The sequence below is a fragment of the Cupressus sempervirens genome, chromosome 4, assembly GCF_028749045.1.
Source record: "Cupressus sempervirens isolate cs-2001-9-10 chromosome 4, ASM2874904v1, whole genome shotgun sequence".
Taxonomy (NCBI): Eukaryota; Viridiplantae; Streptophyta; class Pinopsida; order Cupressales; family Cupressaceae; genus Cupressus; species Cupressus sempervirens.
In genome coordinates, this window is record NC_143121.1 from 477,681,620 (window position 1) to 477,698,422 (window position 16,803).

Consider the following 16,803-nt stretch of genomic DNA (forward strand, 5'->3'; position numbering starts at 1 on the left):
ATAGTAATTCTTATTTTTCAAACACTTATAATCTTTTTAAATTTTTTTTGACAAGATTAAATTTACACATACAATTTCATAACACACTATAGATCAATATGCATATTAAAAAGTTACTTTTATGACACAACGATTCAAAGTTTCTCTCAAATTCACCACTCACAAAGACTAAACCCTAGTAGGTGCATTCCACTTCCACTTCCTCTCATTTCAACAATGAATACAATATTTTTAATTACTTTAGTTATAACTTTTTCACATTATTAAAAGAGACACAACCTTACATAGTTATGCACATTCTAACACATTTTTAAATATATAAAACTAATTCTTGAAACAAAGTCCTAAATACTACTTATTCATTAAAATATATAGTATTATATTTATTCCAACCATTTAAAATTCCTAGAGTATTATTTTCAATGTAAAAAGTTACAAATTATTATTATTTCTTATTAAAACAAGATTACTTAAACTAGATTACTCAAAAGATAATTTGAAACACAACCTCAATCTAAAATTTTCTCTACATAAAAGTATTTATTTATAGCACAATAACTTAATCTGCAAATTAACACAAACTACATTTTTTAATATAGAAAAGCACTCTTTATATTGTAACATAATGTCTAGCTATAATTCTCAACAGGCACAACCATGATCATCTCATTTTTAATCAGGGACGAGTATGATCATATATTGACTGAAAACATACCAACCAACAAATAAAATTAGTTTTACATATTAATGTATAGAGATATATTTTAAAAAATATGTACATCTAATTTCTCATCCAAGTGCAGTTAATGCTTCCTTTATGGAATGCCTGCTTCTCTTCAATAAGATTGTCAGTGCAATTGTACTTCAATCACAATTGAACTCTTAAATAAGACTGTGATTGTAATTACATTTTTAAAGGTTGGTTTCAAGTGTAATCGATCTCTTTGGGCATGCATGTTGAAAAGTTCAAAACTACGCATATAAGATGTTTGTACAAATAACTACATGGATTAAGTCAATGATCTCTATTTCCAACTTTACCATCATTCTTTAACCATTATTGTTTAACTTTCTAAAGTTTTAACTAGATGCAAAAAAAATTAAACCATGTTTTAAAAGCTTTTATTTCATAGCATCACTCTAGATTATTTTAGTGTCACATAAATAAAAATTGCACCAAAGAAGACTAAGTTTACACATTTGTGTCTTAACATTTTTTTGACTGTAGCCAATTATCCCTGACAAACATACAATCCAACTCTACTATCATTTATAACTTACCACGATTACCTCCCTTTAAGATTTTTGACTTCAATGTAAAATCATCACTATTTTACTTCAAATTTCTTCTCACTCAAATTCAAGAATGTCAAAAATGAGAAACCCTAACAATAATTCAAACACAAAAGATAAAAATAAATCACATACTAATTTTTAAATTTAGTGATCTCAATTTTTAATCAATAATGAAATTATAATTTCCATTTAGAAACATTTTCATGGTGTTACCAACATTGAAATGCAATTTCAATTGATATACATACTCCAACTCTTAATTTACCTATGTTTTGTCTATGTATAATTAATAGGTTGTGTTAAGTGCATATATACACGTATATGTATAATTAATAGGTTTTGCTGTAGCTTCTTGAAGAGTTTGCGTGGTTTGGTTAGGGTTTTTGGTGGTAAAGAGCGACAGAGGGTGATGTTTCCTGGAGTGAAGACATTTTTACAAGGGCCTCAAGGAAAGGATGACCCATGGTTGAAGATCTCAGATGAGTGGGCAATACAGACGGTTTGGAGATGTTAAAAAAAATAGTAAACAAATTCTTCAAAATATCTTATTCACGAACTTTGACGTACCGTTCTAATCTATTATAATCCTAACTTCACTTTCCCAAAGACATTTTGAAATGGCATAAAAAATATGCCTAACAACTCTATATTTATATTTTATAATGTTAACACGGTTTGCTGCCCTTGCCATTTTGGGCTTGAAGGCTTCCTTTCGTAAACTTGTTACTTCATAGAATTTGTCTTACTTCAGACTTCGACTTTAAAAAAATTGAACAATGTTTAAAATTTAAATTTAATCTCTTAAACTTGAAACAATTTACGGAATTCTAGATTAGAGATTCATATTATCATAAAAATAAAAATTTCAATAGTTCATTGGAATCAATCATATTGATTCCTTTACTAAATATGCAAAATAACACTGATGTATTAGTATCACGGGCGCATGGGTTTATTTATATTTGCACATTTTGACTTTAATGAATTATCTACAGAGAAAATAATATAATTCTTGAGTTTTTTTTGCATAGAAGTTCTGATCCAAGGAAAAATAAATCTTTGCATTCTAATTGCTCTGTTTTGATTTCGTCTAAGAATGAATTTGAATAAACTCAAATTTTCCATGGTTAAGAGTTTAGTGAGAAATTTAAATGACTTTCGTCTTGTTTTCAGTCAGAATTTTTTATTTTGAAGTTCAAAGAATAGCTAGATTAATTTTAGGGGCAAGCTCAAGCTTTTGAAAGTTCAGTAATCTGGAGTTAAAAATGAATATTTTTATTCTTTATTAAACATTTAAGTTTAATTTTTAGTTTGAAGAAGTGAATGTTGTTGTTGGGTCTTAGGTTTTCAAAGGTGTATTCATCTAGAAGAGGCAAGCTAACTATGGGTGATTGCTTGTTGATAAGAGACAAATAAATAGTTATTTTTGAGTGGTGGCAAGGGCCTCTTCTTTGGCAAGAGCCTCACTATCTCCAACATGGAGAGCCAAGTAGTAGAGCAGAATGATAGCAAAAATCTAGGAGACTGAAACAATAGGAATGTAACTGCAACAACCTCTATATATTGTCTACAACGTTCCATAAGAAAATTATTCTCTTTGCACCCAAATTTTGTTAGAGAAATTAAACACATAGGGTTCTTTGTGATCCAGGTGCTTCACCAGGGATATCATAAGATTGATTTCTCAACCAAGGAAGGTCCACACAAGGCACCCAATCGCCTTGATGCATGCCATTAAGAGCTTCTCAATATTTGTTCTCCCAATGCCCTTCGTAGTAGGGGAATTGGGCTTGAATGACAACTCTTATGAGCTCGCTCTTTAGCTTTGCAACCACGGTGATTTCCTTGATGACCATGGCTGAATTATACTGCAAAGTCCCTTCCCTCTACTCTTGCATATAATTTCTTCTTCTGAACTACATTTGATTTCTATTAATGATTTTTGTGAATTCTATTTTTGGGAAAACATCAATGTTTCCACTACTTGTTTTCTGAAGAAGTATTCTGGTAACTGCACAAAGGATTCTTAGAAAGCATAGAATAATTATATTTGGTAGCTTCCCATAAAAAAAGTTGTGCGCTTACAGGCTTAGCAACTGTGTCTACTCCTCTGCTTCTTTTGCCGCAATTTGATCACTTTGTTTAACTCGATGGAAAAATATTATTTGATTGCAAAATATTTGATATAATCTGCACAAGATTATATGTGATCTAATTTGATCAGACTTCATTTACTAAAGATTTCAAATTGATTTGATGATTATTTACTCCATAACTTAAAACATTTGTCAGGCAATTGAAAACCATCAACCAACTTACTAGATAGATTTCCATGGATTTCAGGCGTGAGATAGGTATTGGTGAAAAGCAAATGCAAAATAGCCTATTGGCTGAATAAGTGGGTGCCTGGACACTCATTTTTAACACTATTTTCTTTTAGCTATTCTATTTACTTTAATTTTGATTCAAAGCTATTTTTCACATTAACAAACTATAATGATCAATATTTCTTTTCTAGTTTTTGAGTTGGCTCCATTGCTCTATTTTTGAATTATGAACGTATATTTTTTCCTATAAGATAGGAATGAAATTAAGAAGTTTTATTTATTGGTTTTTATGGTTTCTCTTATTTAGTTGTCTACTTTCATATAAGCATAATTTTAACTTAAATGGAATTTTGTTAATCAGTTTCAAAACTCTCTTACATGATTATCTATTTTCATATTGATATTTAATTTATTTTAATAAATTAAAAATAATCTTTACAAGTATGAAGACAAAAAAAAAAAGAATTACTACTATCTAAATACATAACGTAAAAATTGGATTAAAAAATATTAGATATATATTATAAACCAATTACAATGATTGCCTCATTATTATCTTATATCAGGGTCTTGTAACCTAGTGCAATAGTTGTCCGATATCCAAAATAACTGAAAGTATCAGCTATCTATTACCTTAAGGTGTTATATTACTAATCCTTCATTGACAATTGATAAACGTTCCAGACTAAGGTGACCCTCCATTTAACTTTCTGATACTCAATTCAATACACTATATGATAATGTTCTGCTAATATACAGGTTCATTAATTATGAAATGCATTGGAAACATAAAGTAGTTTATTTGAATTATTTGACAATATTGCAACTTTCGACAGTTACAAATAGACTTTGTAAGACGTATGTTCCTTGACAATCACAGCTCTGTCAAAGTGCAGTAAACTGCTTGCAAGACGACATATCATTTGTTACAAATAATAACGTGTTCTTACATCTATATAAATTATGTCACATCGTTATCTCACTCCTCAAATTAGGCATAGGCTTCCATTGTCTAACACATGAAAAGATTCCTTGACGTAGAGGAGTACTGACAAAAAATCATATGCACACCCATTTTCAAATACAAAGACCGCTTTGATAATAAATTTTAAATTATATTAATTTTACTGAATAAATTTTAATGAGCCAAAAAGGGGTCAAAATTATTTGATATGTTTTACTTTTAGGAAGGTCTCCAATCCTCTCCCGCGTACACGGCCTTCTCGCTAAGCTCTTCTTCAATTCTGAGAAGCTGTGCAAAGATGCCAAAGGGGAAGATAAAAGTTGAGATGTTATAACTAGATACATTTTTCATATGAAAACAGTCTCAGAGAGCCAAAGACGGCTGTCTTTTAAGCATATTGTGCAAACAGATGCACAATATGTGATAATATATAAATTTAATTAATATGCAAGCTAATGAGCTGACCTGGTTGTATTTAGCAAGTCGTTCACTGCGACACGGTGCTCCTGTTTTAATTTGACCAGTGGCCAGCCCAACAGCTAAGTCTGCAATAAAGCAGTCTTCTGTCTCACCACTTCGGTGTGATGCCATCACTCCCCATTTTGCATCCTTCGCCATCTTTACTGCTTCTATTGCCTCAGTAACTGTTCCAATTTGATTAACCTGGATGGAGGAAAATCTGTCAATACATATTATAAAACTCGTAACCAACAAACATCTCAGAGTCATCAAATAATTTTGCCAAATCAAACAAAAGAGAAGAGTATGCGATTGTCATTATAGAGATCAGTACAAGCAGTGCACTCAAATATATCATAAATTAGATACCAAACATCTAATGACTAACCACTATGTTGATACATAACAAATAATTTTCAAATGTCAATATAATGTGTCCATGCCAATATATCAGTTTTAAAACACACGTTAAAGAGAGATGCAAATAATATGATATCACATGAATGTGTTGCAACACCTCACAAAACAGAGGATCCTATTGGTTGGTCTAAATTAAATCTTTATAAACCTGTTGGTAAACAGATTTGTCACTGAGAAGTTACTTCTGAAAATGACCCTGTTCGCCTTGTGAACAGTGACAAATGTGCCAACAGTTGGAGAGATTGCAACTGATCACTATCAGATTACAATCTTCCTATACGTTTGAGAGGGGCAGCTCCCTCATAAAATATGGGTATTTGTGATTTTCAATAAAATGTATTCAAACTTGAAGCTAGAGAGAAAGCTATTGATGACGAATGCACCAAACGACTTCACGGCTTTCTTAAATTAATGTAAATTGATAATAAAGATAACCAAGAACTACGCTTGAAGATAATCATTATTACCGTGCTGATTCATGATTCATAAACATTAGCACAATACCGTGAAAACATTCAATACAAAAAGAATCAACAGTTTTATGCTGTGACTATCCAGAAAAAGAACCCAAACACATTTCCCATTTATTTTCTTGCACCAAGAACATAAGAGAGATTTTTGATTTCAAGGACAAAATCTGTACATACTTTCCAAAAATCGTCTTCTCATCAAAATTTTAGCATAAGTGTTCTCTTATTCCAAAGCCAAAAAAGTCCCTTTACAAAGCCAAAATGATTCCTTATATAGACATCGAGGTTAAGAGCTACTCTTCCATGGTTAATAACTACCTCCCAATTACATGATTTTGGAGAAGTTAATTAACCTTACAAAAAATTACCCTAAATGACTAAGATCACTAATTGAAATGTATAGCTTGGAACATGTCTTCAGAAGGTTGAATCATTGATTTGTTGAGTTATTTGATGCAGACTCTTCTCGTGATCTTCACCATAGTTCGACATATTGAGTATTGACATAGAAACAATCATTCACAACATCAATTGGTCATGCACTGACTGTAGTCTAGACAATGATACTACAATCTTGGCTTCCCATTGATACTAGTTTATAGAATTTTCAATCCTTTGAGACTGATTTTGATGAGTCATTAGCACGTCCACCTGTTGATGCTCTATTGACTCTGAACCATTGACTTGATATTTGTGAACCATGGTATGGTTGAACTTGACTGCAATAATGGGGGCTACCACCTATCACGATCCGTGGGACATGAACCATGTGGCATTGACTATTCTTGCAGAATTATGCAAGCCAAGCTCACATAAAAGAATATTAGACTACAAGTCCAAAATTACGTTTATGTGGAAGCTTTAGATACAGATCTGAGATCTCCCATTCAGATGCAAGGTAAAATCAAAACATAACATGTGCAATGCAAATAACACGGACCATAAGATTTGGTGAGGCGATCTCCCCAAGTATGCTTGATTCAAAAGTAATCAACTCACAATGAATAAGAAAATAGGATATAATGTTAAGAAAACACGGATCGCCTCCAATATTGGATCAGCTAAATCCACTTAATGTCATTTGATTTCCACAATCCATTAGTAATACATCAAAGATTTTCTGGAATTTGATTTAATAAGCCACTTAGCCGTCCTTATTACAACGAGCTCCACGTTCATGAATATCAAATGCGATCCGTTGTTCCTCACCCCATTTCCAACTGCTGCCTACCATCAACAAATCAGAAAATGGGCTCGCAATCCTAGAGTAGCCTTCCACGAACTTCCGATAGTAGTTGGCCAAACCGAGGAACTGCCTCACCTCATGAACATTGTGCAAGGGTTCCCAATCTCAAATAGCGCTCAACTTTTCTGGATTTGGCTTAATCTTTCCTCGCCCAACAATGTGTCCCAAAAACGAAACCTCCTCTTGTGCAAACATGCACTTCTCCTTTTTAACATACAAATCATGCATCTTAAGCAACTTGAACACCTGCCGTAGATGCTCTTTGTGCTTGGCCAAGTCTTTGCTATAGATCAAGATGTCGTCCAAGTAAACAATCACACACTTGTCCAACAAAGGCTTGAACACATCGTTCATCAAAGTGTTGAACGTCATAGGGGTCTTGGTTAGACCGAAAGGCATCACCATGAACTCATAACTCCCATACCTAGTTATGGTCATCTTCTCTTTGTCGCCCAGTGCAATCCTGATTTGGTAATATCCCAATCAGATGTAACTATAATACCTCCAAGGTGTGCATCCTCAGGTTGCATTGACTCGAGTCCGTCCCAAGTCGTGATGATTTCCTCCCTTTGAAAATCATTGTTGAATTCAGCAAATTTTGGATATGTATCAACTGAATCAATCTCTATCCAAGTCAAGTCTATACCAGTAGAGCTAAAAGTAATGGATGATAAATTGCTTGTTGGAGTATGAGTGTCCAAGAAGGTCAAATATAGTAGACCAATTCCCCCTTCCTAATACTGGTGCGGAGTGGTGTGGCCTTTGAAAGCCACGTGTTGACCATGTTTATTCCATCTCACACAATCTACAGAACCGAAGGGGTCATAAAGAGTGACAAGCAACGGGTGACTTGGTTGATCATTGTCAACCTCTTCTATCGCTAGCTTCATGCTCCATATGTGAACCTCTATATAAAGATGCGTTGATGTATGGCTTTACATGAAGTGATTCTATTAGATCAATGCCGCGTCTTTCCATGCCTTTTTCTGTAATTGTATTCATATTGATCAAGCATTCTATCAAATGATATTCATGCATGGTTTTGGCTCATTCAAAACCCATCATGAGAGGGAACTGGAAGCCTGTGAGCATGATGAGGCGACCAATTGACATTCAACACATCTCTGCCCACGTGATTCATTATTCTCCCAATCTGCGTAGGCAATTTTGTAATGGATGAGGCAAATGGTGACTTCAGATCTGAAAGCCTTCACAACAAGCTCATTATCTCTGGATTTAGGATCACATAATGAAATGAGATGTTATTTTCTTTAAGCTGTAACGAGCATGTGGTCATTTTTCACCTATGTGACATTTTGTCAAATGGCTGCCGTGACATATCACATGTCACTCTTTCAATATCATCTTTGCAACCAAACTCTCCAACTTGGGCCCGCGGCTATATAGAGTATTAATATTTGATCTGATTCCTCAATATGCTTCTAGCGCTCGCACTGTAAATATTGACAAGTATGAGACAATAATTCTTGAGGCATTCTGTGAGACAGTTCATGTGCCTTGTCTAGGTATGACCAAATTCTATTTTGAAATTCCATTGATGTAGCCAAGGAGTAGTGAGGAAAGACCATTGAATTCCATCTTATTGTCCTATCATGCATTTCGGCAAACATTTTATTAGATATGTCATCCATTGCCTTTAGTCCATATTCACTTTGTGCACATATCAGCAGTCACTGATCAAACGAAACTCATTCCATCATTTTTCATGTCATATCACCGTATCAATCTCAGAGTCACTTCTCATTGAGATGTTTTGACAAACAGTTGATGTGCGGTCAATACAAAGAGACCTCAAATAACCGGCTACAAACAAAAGCCCATCTTCCTTTCTCGTGGTGTCGCGGTTGAGAGTGTGAGATGTTTCTCATCTTCTCAAGCATTTGGAGTTCTCCACCACGATGTGTCTTGAGGTGGGCATTGGTTTCAAAGTTTTCAAACTGTTGAATCAAGCTTCATAGCCACAAGTTGGAGGATAGGGTATGAGAGAGCATATCTTTGAGGAGATTTATTGTTACACTTAATTTGACACCTTTCTTATCCATTTAACTTTTCGATTTTGTAACGTAATCCCCCATATACTCACGCACACAATCACACGAGCAATTTCTTTAAATGAACTTCTGTTGAGGATGAAGACACGGATAGCATTGAATCACTATGCCAAACACTTCACGTGCAAGTGTATTCTTCTACTGACTGTGTCTTGCTATTGTCATGAACCTTGAGAATCAACACAAACAATCCCCCACTGCACAATTTGGTCAGAGATGTCTGATTGCATATGACTATATTATCCACCATGGGTGTGAAGATTGGGGATTATCAAGATGGTTGTATCTCTAGGAGTAAACAATATGCATCCCAACCAATGACTCTTCATTGAAGATGCCGATGGAGGTGGTAGCCAAGAAGGCACTTTCAAACCAAGTTTCCCCTACCTAACAGTGCCAATCTTGAAGAAATGTCTCTTGATTCACAAATGCCTGACTCAAACTTGACCACATATAGAAATTTTCACCATTTGGACAAAAGAGGTTGATAATCACCTTTAAAATACGTGTTTTGAGCTCCGATCTTAACCTTTTAGATGAGAGGTTAAGGTCAATAGTATAGAACACGTGTTTTGAAAATTTGTCTTAACCCCCTTTTAGATGGAGAGGTTAAGATTTTGAAGTGAAACACGTCTTTTGGAACCCGAACCTTAATCTTTTTTTTAGAGGTTAATGGTTAATGATGTGAAAGAAAATAGGTGTTTTGGAAACTTATCTTAACCTTTTTGATGGAGAGGTTAAGATTTTAAGATGAAATATGTGTTTTGGAGCCTGAACCTTAACCTTTTTAGATGATGTTAATGGTTAATGATTTATTTGAAAACACATGTTTTGGGATGCTTCATTAACCTTTGATAACTTGTTTGACTCAAAAGGTAGAAATTTTGCAAATCTTGGAGCTGCAGGAGCCGAGGCAACAAAACGGTTACTCCATTCAAGTCCAACCCCATGTAGCCTATTCATAAATAATTGTAGCAAGAGAAGCCAGAGAGTCAACCCTAAAGTAGGTTCCTCCCACGGTTTTGGGCTCTCTAATTTTTCTTTAATGTGTTTCCTTTATTATGTTGAGATATGCCCCTGCCTGCTAATGGAGGTTTATGTGCCATTGGTTTAAAGCTGTCAATGTTGCTACCTACTAAGGCTGGGGTCCTATGGAAGAGGGCATTCGAAAAGGTAGAATTATCTGTAATCAATTGCTTGCAAATCATTAGTTTGATACTAGCATTGTTTACTTCAACATTATTAGTTGTTCATTGTAAACAATTTGGCAATGAAATAAAGAATTATAAGGTTGCACAATAATGAAATGTCAAGCTGTAGATATGTGTTTCAGTTATATTGAATCAACTAGTATGCATGCCAAGTGTTTGTAGAAATGCCCAGTGGCTGTAGGTGCTCATTGGGATGCATGGCAAGTGTTTGTCTTTATGTCTATTAGCAAAAATAGTCAATTTCAGTCATGTATATGTTTGCCAAAGGTCTGAAACAGCTAGTATATCATTTCTATAACAACCGCAGATTGTCAAAAGCATTAATAACTTCATTTGCAGCCTACAAACTTAAAGAAGACACACAGAAAATTCATAGCAGCCGTTTTGGACATTGTATGCTAAGTGTTTGATAATATTCCTTGAGCTCCATAACTACAGATTGTGATCAGATTTACAAGGGATATTATAGAATTCAAGTTAGAACTGGTTGTGGTTCTTTACACAAACCCATAACTACAAGTTTTAGTTAAGAAACTAACACAACTTCTCAAACTCTCAATACCATCTAGGAAACATCAGCCATGTAACAGTTGATACAAGATACAAGCATGCCAGATGATTTATTTCAAATTATGAACATTAGATGAAGATTTAAAAAAGAAGCATACTTTGAGAAGCAATGCATTGCACGTGCATTCTTCTATTGCCTTTGAAACCCTTTTAGGATTTGTTACTAGTAGGTCATCCCCAACAACCTGCAAATTGCACCATATCCTTAAAGCATACAAAATACGACATGCAAAACTTAAGACCTGAATAACTGTAAAAAAAATAAAATTTATCACTAATGACTGAAAAGCCCACCTGACAAACTCCAAACGCAGTTAAAATCTTTGTGTTTTCCCAGTCATCTTGATTGAATGGATCTTCAATAGAGACAATCGGGTAGTCTATTACATCAAACACAGATACCATATTCAGGATCATTCAATATAATGGGGTAACTTGATCCTTCAATAAAGAAACAGTTGAGATATAGTTAAGAAAAATAAAATTTGTCCCCTTTTCATAGATTCATATCATGTTCTTGATACTTCATCTACATCTATAGTGATTTACAGTCTTGAGCACGTCAAATTCAAATGTGCAATCATTCCCACATTCGAGTTTTTGTCCAACAGATCTATTCATTTTGTCCTATGCAAATAATTTTCCCCCATTCCTTAAATATTTTTGAAATCAGTAACTTAATATTTGTGAAAACATCCTATAGTTAGCCCATAAAGGATATCCATCCATACAAAAATATTGTGAACAGTAGATAAATCTGATTAACAGAAGCTCCTCGATGGTAGGTATGTTTGGTCCGTACAGAAAGGCTACCTAAGTCTGTACTAAAGAGCATCTAGATGTCGAATTTGATCACCTTTATCCCAACCTATATCACATCATACAACTTGAGTTTGAGACTAAAAATTGAGCTTTTTCAGATTTATTGTTTTTAAGCAATACAAAGTTTTAAGGAAAGCCTGATGGAGATAAAAGAAATGTAGAGCATATGCAACTACAGACGGTTACGAAGATACACACTTTTCAACAGTGTCACAGAGTTTCCGAATTTAGGTGAATTTCAAATATTTCAATAAAACTCGTTGAATTTTGACCTTGTTCGTACGGAAATGAGAACTGGATTTTTCATCACGGGAAAAAATTTAAAACAGTGTTTAAGGGTTCGAAATACCATTGTTAGCCCGACTTCACTGGAAAGGAGCTGAGCTGCAAGATGGGAGCAAAGACGTGCAAATAGCATCGTTAATCGTTCGATGTGGAAATACCGTTGCTAATCGTCTGTTTGAAATACCATTTAATCGTCCGACATAGGAAAATTTCACGGGAGACGGAGGGAAGACAGAAGCTGAGCTGCGTCTGACAATTCATTTTTCCGGTCGATTTTATGTTTAATATTAGTATTATTATATAATTTTTGGTTTGTGATATTTAGGTTTTTTTTACCATATAATGTTTTCGGTTTTTATAATTTTTTTATAGTATTAAATTGTTATAAATTTTTTGTTTCATATTAAATTATATTAATAAAAAATTAAAAATATAATCATTTAATTAAAATAAATACCATGTTTTACAAATGTGTCAATATTTTAATAATAACTTTAAAACTATTTAACAATGATAAAATATTTTGCTCATTTACTATATATATAATTATGTTAATCAATTATTTATCATATAATTTAATTATAATTATATTTTATAAATGTGTCAATCTTTTTATAATGATTTTAAATCTATTTAACAAAGTTTAAATATTTTGTTAGTTTACTATGTTATATATATGGTGAATTTAGTGTCAAACTTTTTCCCGCTCTTGCCAAACTTCATCTGAATTACCGAACTTGAATTCGAATTCGAACCTTGTGACTTGGCTTTTCAAGAAAATTTTCATGATTATATTTCTTTCTCAAAGAACTTGATTTCAAAGAAATGTTTTCTGCAGTGAAAACTAAAAGAACTTGAATAGTAGTACTTCAATTTATGGCATATAACATTTGGATGGGAAAACGAACAACTCAATTTGTTACCTGAACAAAGCTGCTTGTACATCTCTATCATCTCCTCTCCCACTTTGGTATCTCTCCCAGAAGTTTCTTGACTTTTGAAGTCTAGATCATATTTTTTATCTGTTAAAATGAAGCAAAAATAAGAATGTTGTATTTTATTGCTTTGTCAAACATTCAGTTATTTGTAACATACAGACATTATGTTTTGACAATCCATTGTAAATGAATCAAGAATGGCTCTTGAAAACAACTATGGGATGATTCAAAATATCTTAGTTTTTCCCAAAAGCATTCCAATGTAATTGAACCATAATCTGACACCAAGAAAAGTGCATCATTGTTCTGTAAAATTTGAAATTTGGTCTCTGTAAAGGGGATGAACAACAAACAATAGATCAAATAAGCTTGGTTGATGCAAAGATTAAGAATGCCCAATAAATTTACAAAGAAGTAATGCCACACCAATGCATGTTACTAAGGCTTCACTTTTGTTGCCCAATCAGCTGATATTGTGAAATACGAGGGCAGAAGACCTTTACAAAAGGTGGTAAGGATTCTTTATTGGGAAACCTGAAAATACTATTCCTGAGACACAACCAAATTGGATAAGAAGATTATTCAAAGAAATGACACAATGTGTTGAAATTGAAAATACAAGCCTTTTTTATGATAGTTTCTTTGTTTTGGTTTCTTCATTCAGTTGGTACCTGCTACCTAGAACATTTGAATGCAGTTCTCTGCTAATTACTATCCTGTATGATGGCAGCATCATTTTTGTTTTAACCATTCCATTCCTTTGCTTCTATTTCGTTCCTCCTAAACAAGGAAGGACTACTGACGAAGTAAGATTAGGTCTCCTGGATTTGCAAGTTGCAGTTCAGTCTTGTCTTTAATATCCAGAAATCCCCTATATGAAAAGTCCTGCAAACTCAAAAGTTTTGAAGTGGTGATAATATCCTCAGCTTTTTATGATGTACACAAAATGGCTCTCAATTGATAGAAAACTTTGGATTAGGTTTTATCATTAGCATTACTGAAGGCTACCCTTCTATAGCCTGGCCATGCAATCAATTCGACTGTAAGGTTATACTTCTACATGGCTGACAAAAATGAGCAGTGACGTCCAATCTTTTCTTAGAAAATTACAGAGAGATGAGCAAGATTTATATCATATGACATTTTAACCTTATGTTTCCAGCCCCATTTCACAAGGATACAGCAACTATTTGTGTTTGAAGATGCTGCAAAAGCGCCATCCTTGCAGGAAGACCTGTGCATAAACTTTGTGGTTTCAAATATTGATGAGGCAATAATAAGAGAAACTGCTTGAATTTCTATTTCTAGAGCACTGGCAGACATGAACTATAATCAGATAAGGCTGACTATGTACAATAACACCATAAGAAAATATCAACTTACAGCAAAGCAGAAAAACAAGTAAAGCTTTTGAATTATAATAGCAGAGGTTCCATATCTGAGAAAGGTATAAATCAACCTAGGAAGATAAAGAATAGTTCAATTCATATCCATTCATAGAGGAAGGTGGATAGTCAATCTCTAGATTTGCAGGTTTATTGCTCAACTTCCAGTCACTGTAAGACTGCTTTATCATGTAAAAATCATACTTTCAAATGCAGTGAGAAAGTGACAGTAAAATCCCATACAGTTAAATACTTATTTCACATTTTAAGATTTGGACATGCAATGATTAAAGGTTTTAACATTTGGAAACTATAGTGGTTGTCTCCCACTTGAGTAGAGTATATTGGCAGTAGAAAGGTTTCAAGAATCCACCAAAGATATATGTAAACCTCTGCTGCCTTTTAAGAATCTCTTGGGAATGCTGGTTTCAATCAAATGAGGTCCTAATTATGCTGTAACTTGTCAAAATTACTAAACATAACAAAAACCATATTCATAAATATTAAAAATGAAAATTGAAATTAAAACAGTAAACTGTTGTAGTGCCAGTACATCGATAATTTTCATCTCTAAAGTTTCTCATAAGTTTATATATAGTTAGAAACATTTTACCTGAATAAAATTCACTTGCAGCAACATCCATCCCTATTTTAACCTTTCCTGTATAGCCTGCTCTCTCAATGGCATCCATGATGAGATCCAAACCTTCTGTGACACTGTAAGAATCAAAATAAATTAAATTAATATATCCTGCAAATTTTATAAAAGAACTGGTGACATCACATGAATAAAGCTTTTCAGTCAGCCATTCTAATGAGTGAGAACATATGCACATATATTCTCCACCTATGTAGACATATGTTACCAGACAACTCAACTCCATCCTTATAGTGTATCTGTGGTACCAACCAGCTCTTGAAAGGAAAGATTATTAAATTTGAGCACCAATACAGATTATTTTCAAAAAAAATGGCAGAGAGATCTTGCCTGGATATGTTTGGAGCAAAGCCGCCCTCATCGCCAACATTACAGGCATCTATTCCATATTTTTCTTTTATAACGGCCTGAAACAGAAATGATGCAATTATAAACAGTAAATCTGGCTTGGATCAAGACAAATAATCACAGATACAAGAGCAAACAGTCCTTTCCATATAAATCTGAATTGTAATCAAATTTTTAAAAAAATCCAATTTCCGTCGGTAACTTCGTATCAAACAAATGTGTTAGAAGTAAAACATATTTCCCATTATGAATAGAAAATAGAAAGTTAATCCAATAACTGTCTCAGACTAACAATTGAAACTTGAATAATTCTTAGCTATAAAACCTAAACCTGAAAGACTTGATGAAATATATTTCTCCTGTTGAGTAGTTAAAATTTATGTCATACAAATAGACAATCTCTACACATAACTCATAAGAATGCACCAGGCAATTTCTCAGATTACTAAAGTAAAAGAAAAAGATATTTGTAAAAGTTATTGTGGTAAAATTCAGATACATTCTTACACATATTTCAGATACAAGTAATGCCATTAACTTTTATAAGACATTCTATTTCAGTATTTCTTCTGTGCATTATATTGTCGGTTCACAATTCACGTTATTCAATCAAGTTAATTGGCCTGTTAATGGGCCTCAATGGGCTAATTCATCCAGTACTACACCAAGACACACAGAGTGGGTAAAAACCACATGAAGGGCGGGTAAACGGTAAATTTGACAGAGGATCTAAGATTCTAAAGGCAATCCTGGTCCTTCAGGAGAAGGGTGCATGGCCAAAGATTGGACAGGGCCGATCATGTCCTAATGTACAAAAAAAATTGGCAGTAGGTACAAATAATATTGCAGAAGCACGGCCTGCTCTTCTGGGTATATTTATGGCCAAGTGTCCCAATATACACTTGGAAGGGGATTCTTGCAGCATCACAGACACAATCATTAAGGCAAAAGTGGATGATTGGCACATTGACAGAGGATCTAAGATTGTAAAGGCAATCCTGGTCCTTCAGGAGAAGGGTGCATGGCCAAAGATTGGACAGGGCCAATCATGTCTTAGTGTACCAAAAAATTGGCATTAGGTACAAATAACATTGCAGAAGCATGGCTTGCTCTTCTCGGTATATTTATGGCCAAGTGTCCCAATATACATTTGGAAGGTGATTCTTGCAGCATCACATATGCAATCATTAAGGCAAAAGCGGATGATTGGAACATTGACAAAATAATCAAATTGGTCTCTAGCATTCTCTCAACATTCAAATTTTAAAAAATTTTGCACATCGGGCATGAAGGCAATTTTGATGCCAACGTGTAACAACTGTGTCTTTTCCA

The 16,803-nt window shown here is 33.8% G+C and overlaps 1 protein-coding gene across 4 annotated transcripts in view; it reads right to left on the minus strand.

Moving 5' to 3' along the window:
- Positions 1-4,403: 4,403 nt before the first annotated feature.
- Positions 4,404-16,803, minus strand: part of ENOC (cytosolic enolase) — a 183,268-nt gene continuing 170,868 nt past the window's right edge. For 2 of the 4 annotated variants that reach the window (XM_089825575.1, XM_089825577.1), the window contains exons 7-14: positions 15,454-15,530; positions 15,079-15,182; positions 13,066-13,164; positions 11,330-11,415; positions 11,134-11,220; positions 5,053-5,250; positions 4,805-4,875; positions 4,404-4,671 (exon numbers count right to left, since the gene is read on the minus strand). In XM_089825575.1, coding sequence (XP_089681701.1) covers positions 4,807-4,875; positions 5,053-5,250; positions 11,134-11,220; positions 11,330-11,415; positions 13,066-13,164; positions 15,079-15,182; positions 15,454-15,530 — 720 coding nt within the window. In that variant the 3' untranslated portion in view covers positions 4,404-4,671; positions 4,805-4,806. Of the gene's footprint in view, positions 4,876-5,052; positions 5,251-11,133; positions 11,221-11,329; positions 11,416-13,065; positions 13,165-15,078; positions 15,183-15,453; positions 15,531-16,803 lie in introns of all 4 variants that reach the window. The other 2 variants (XM_089825574.1, XM_089825576.1) reach the window with 1 other exon arrangement.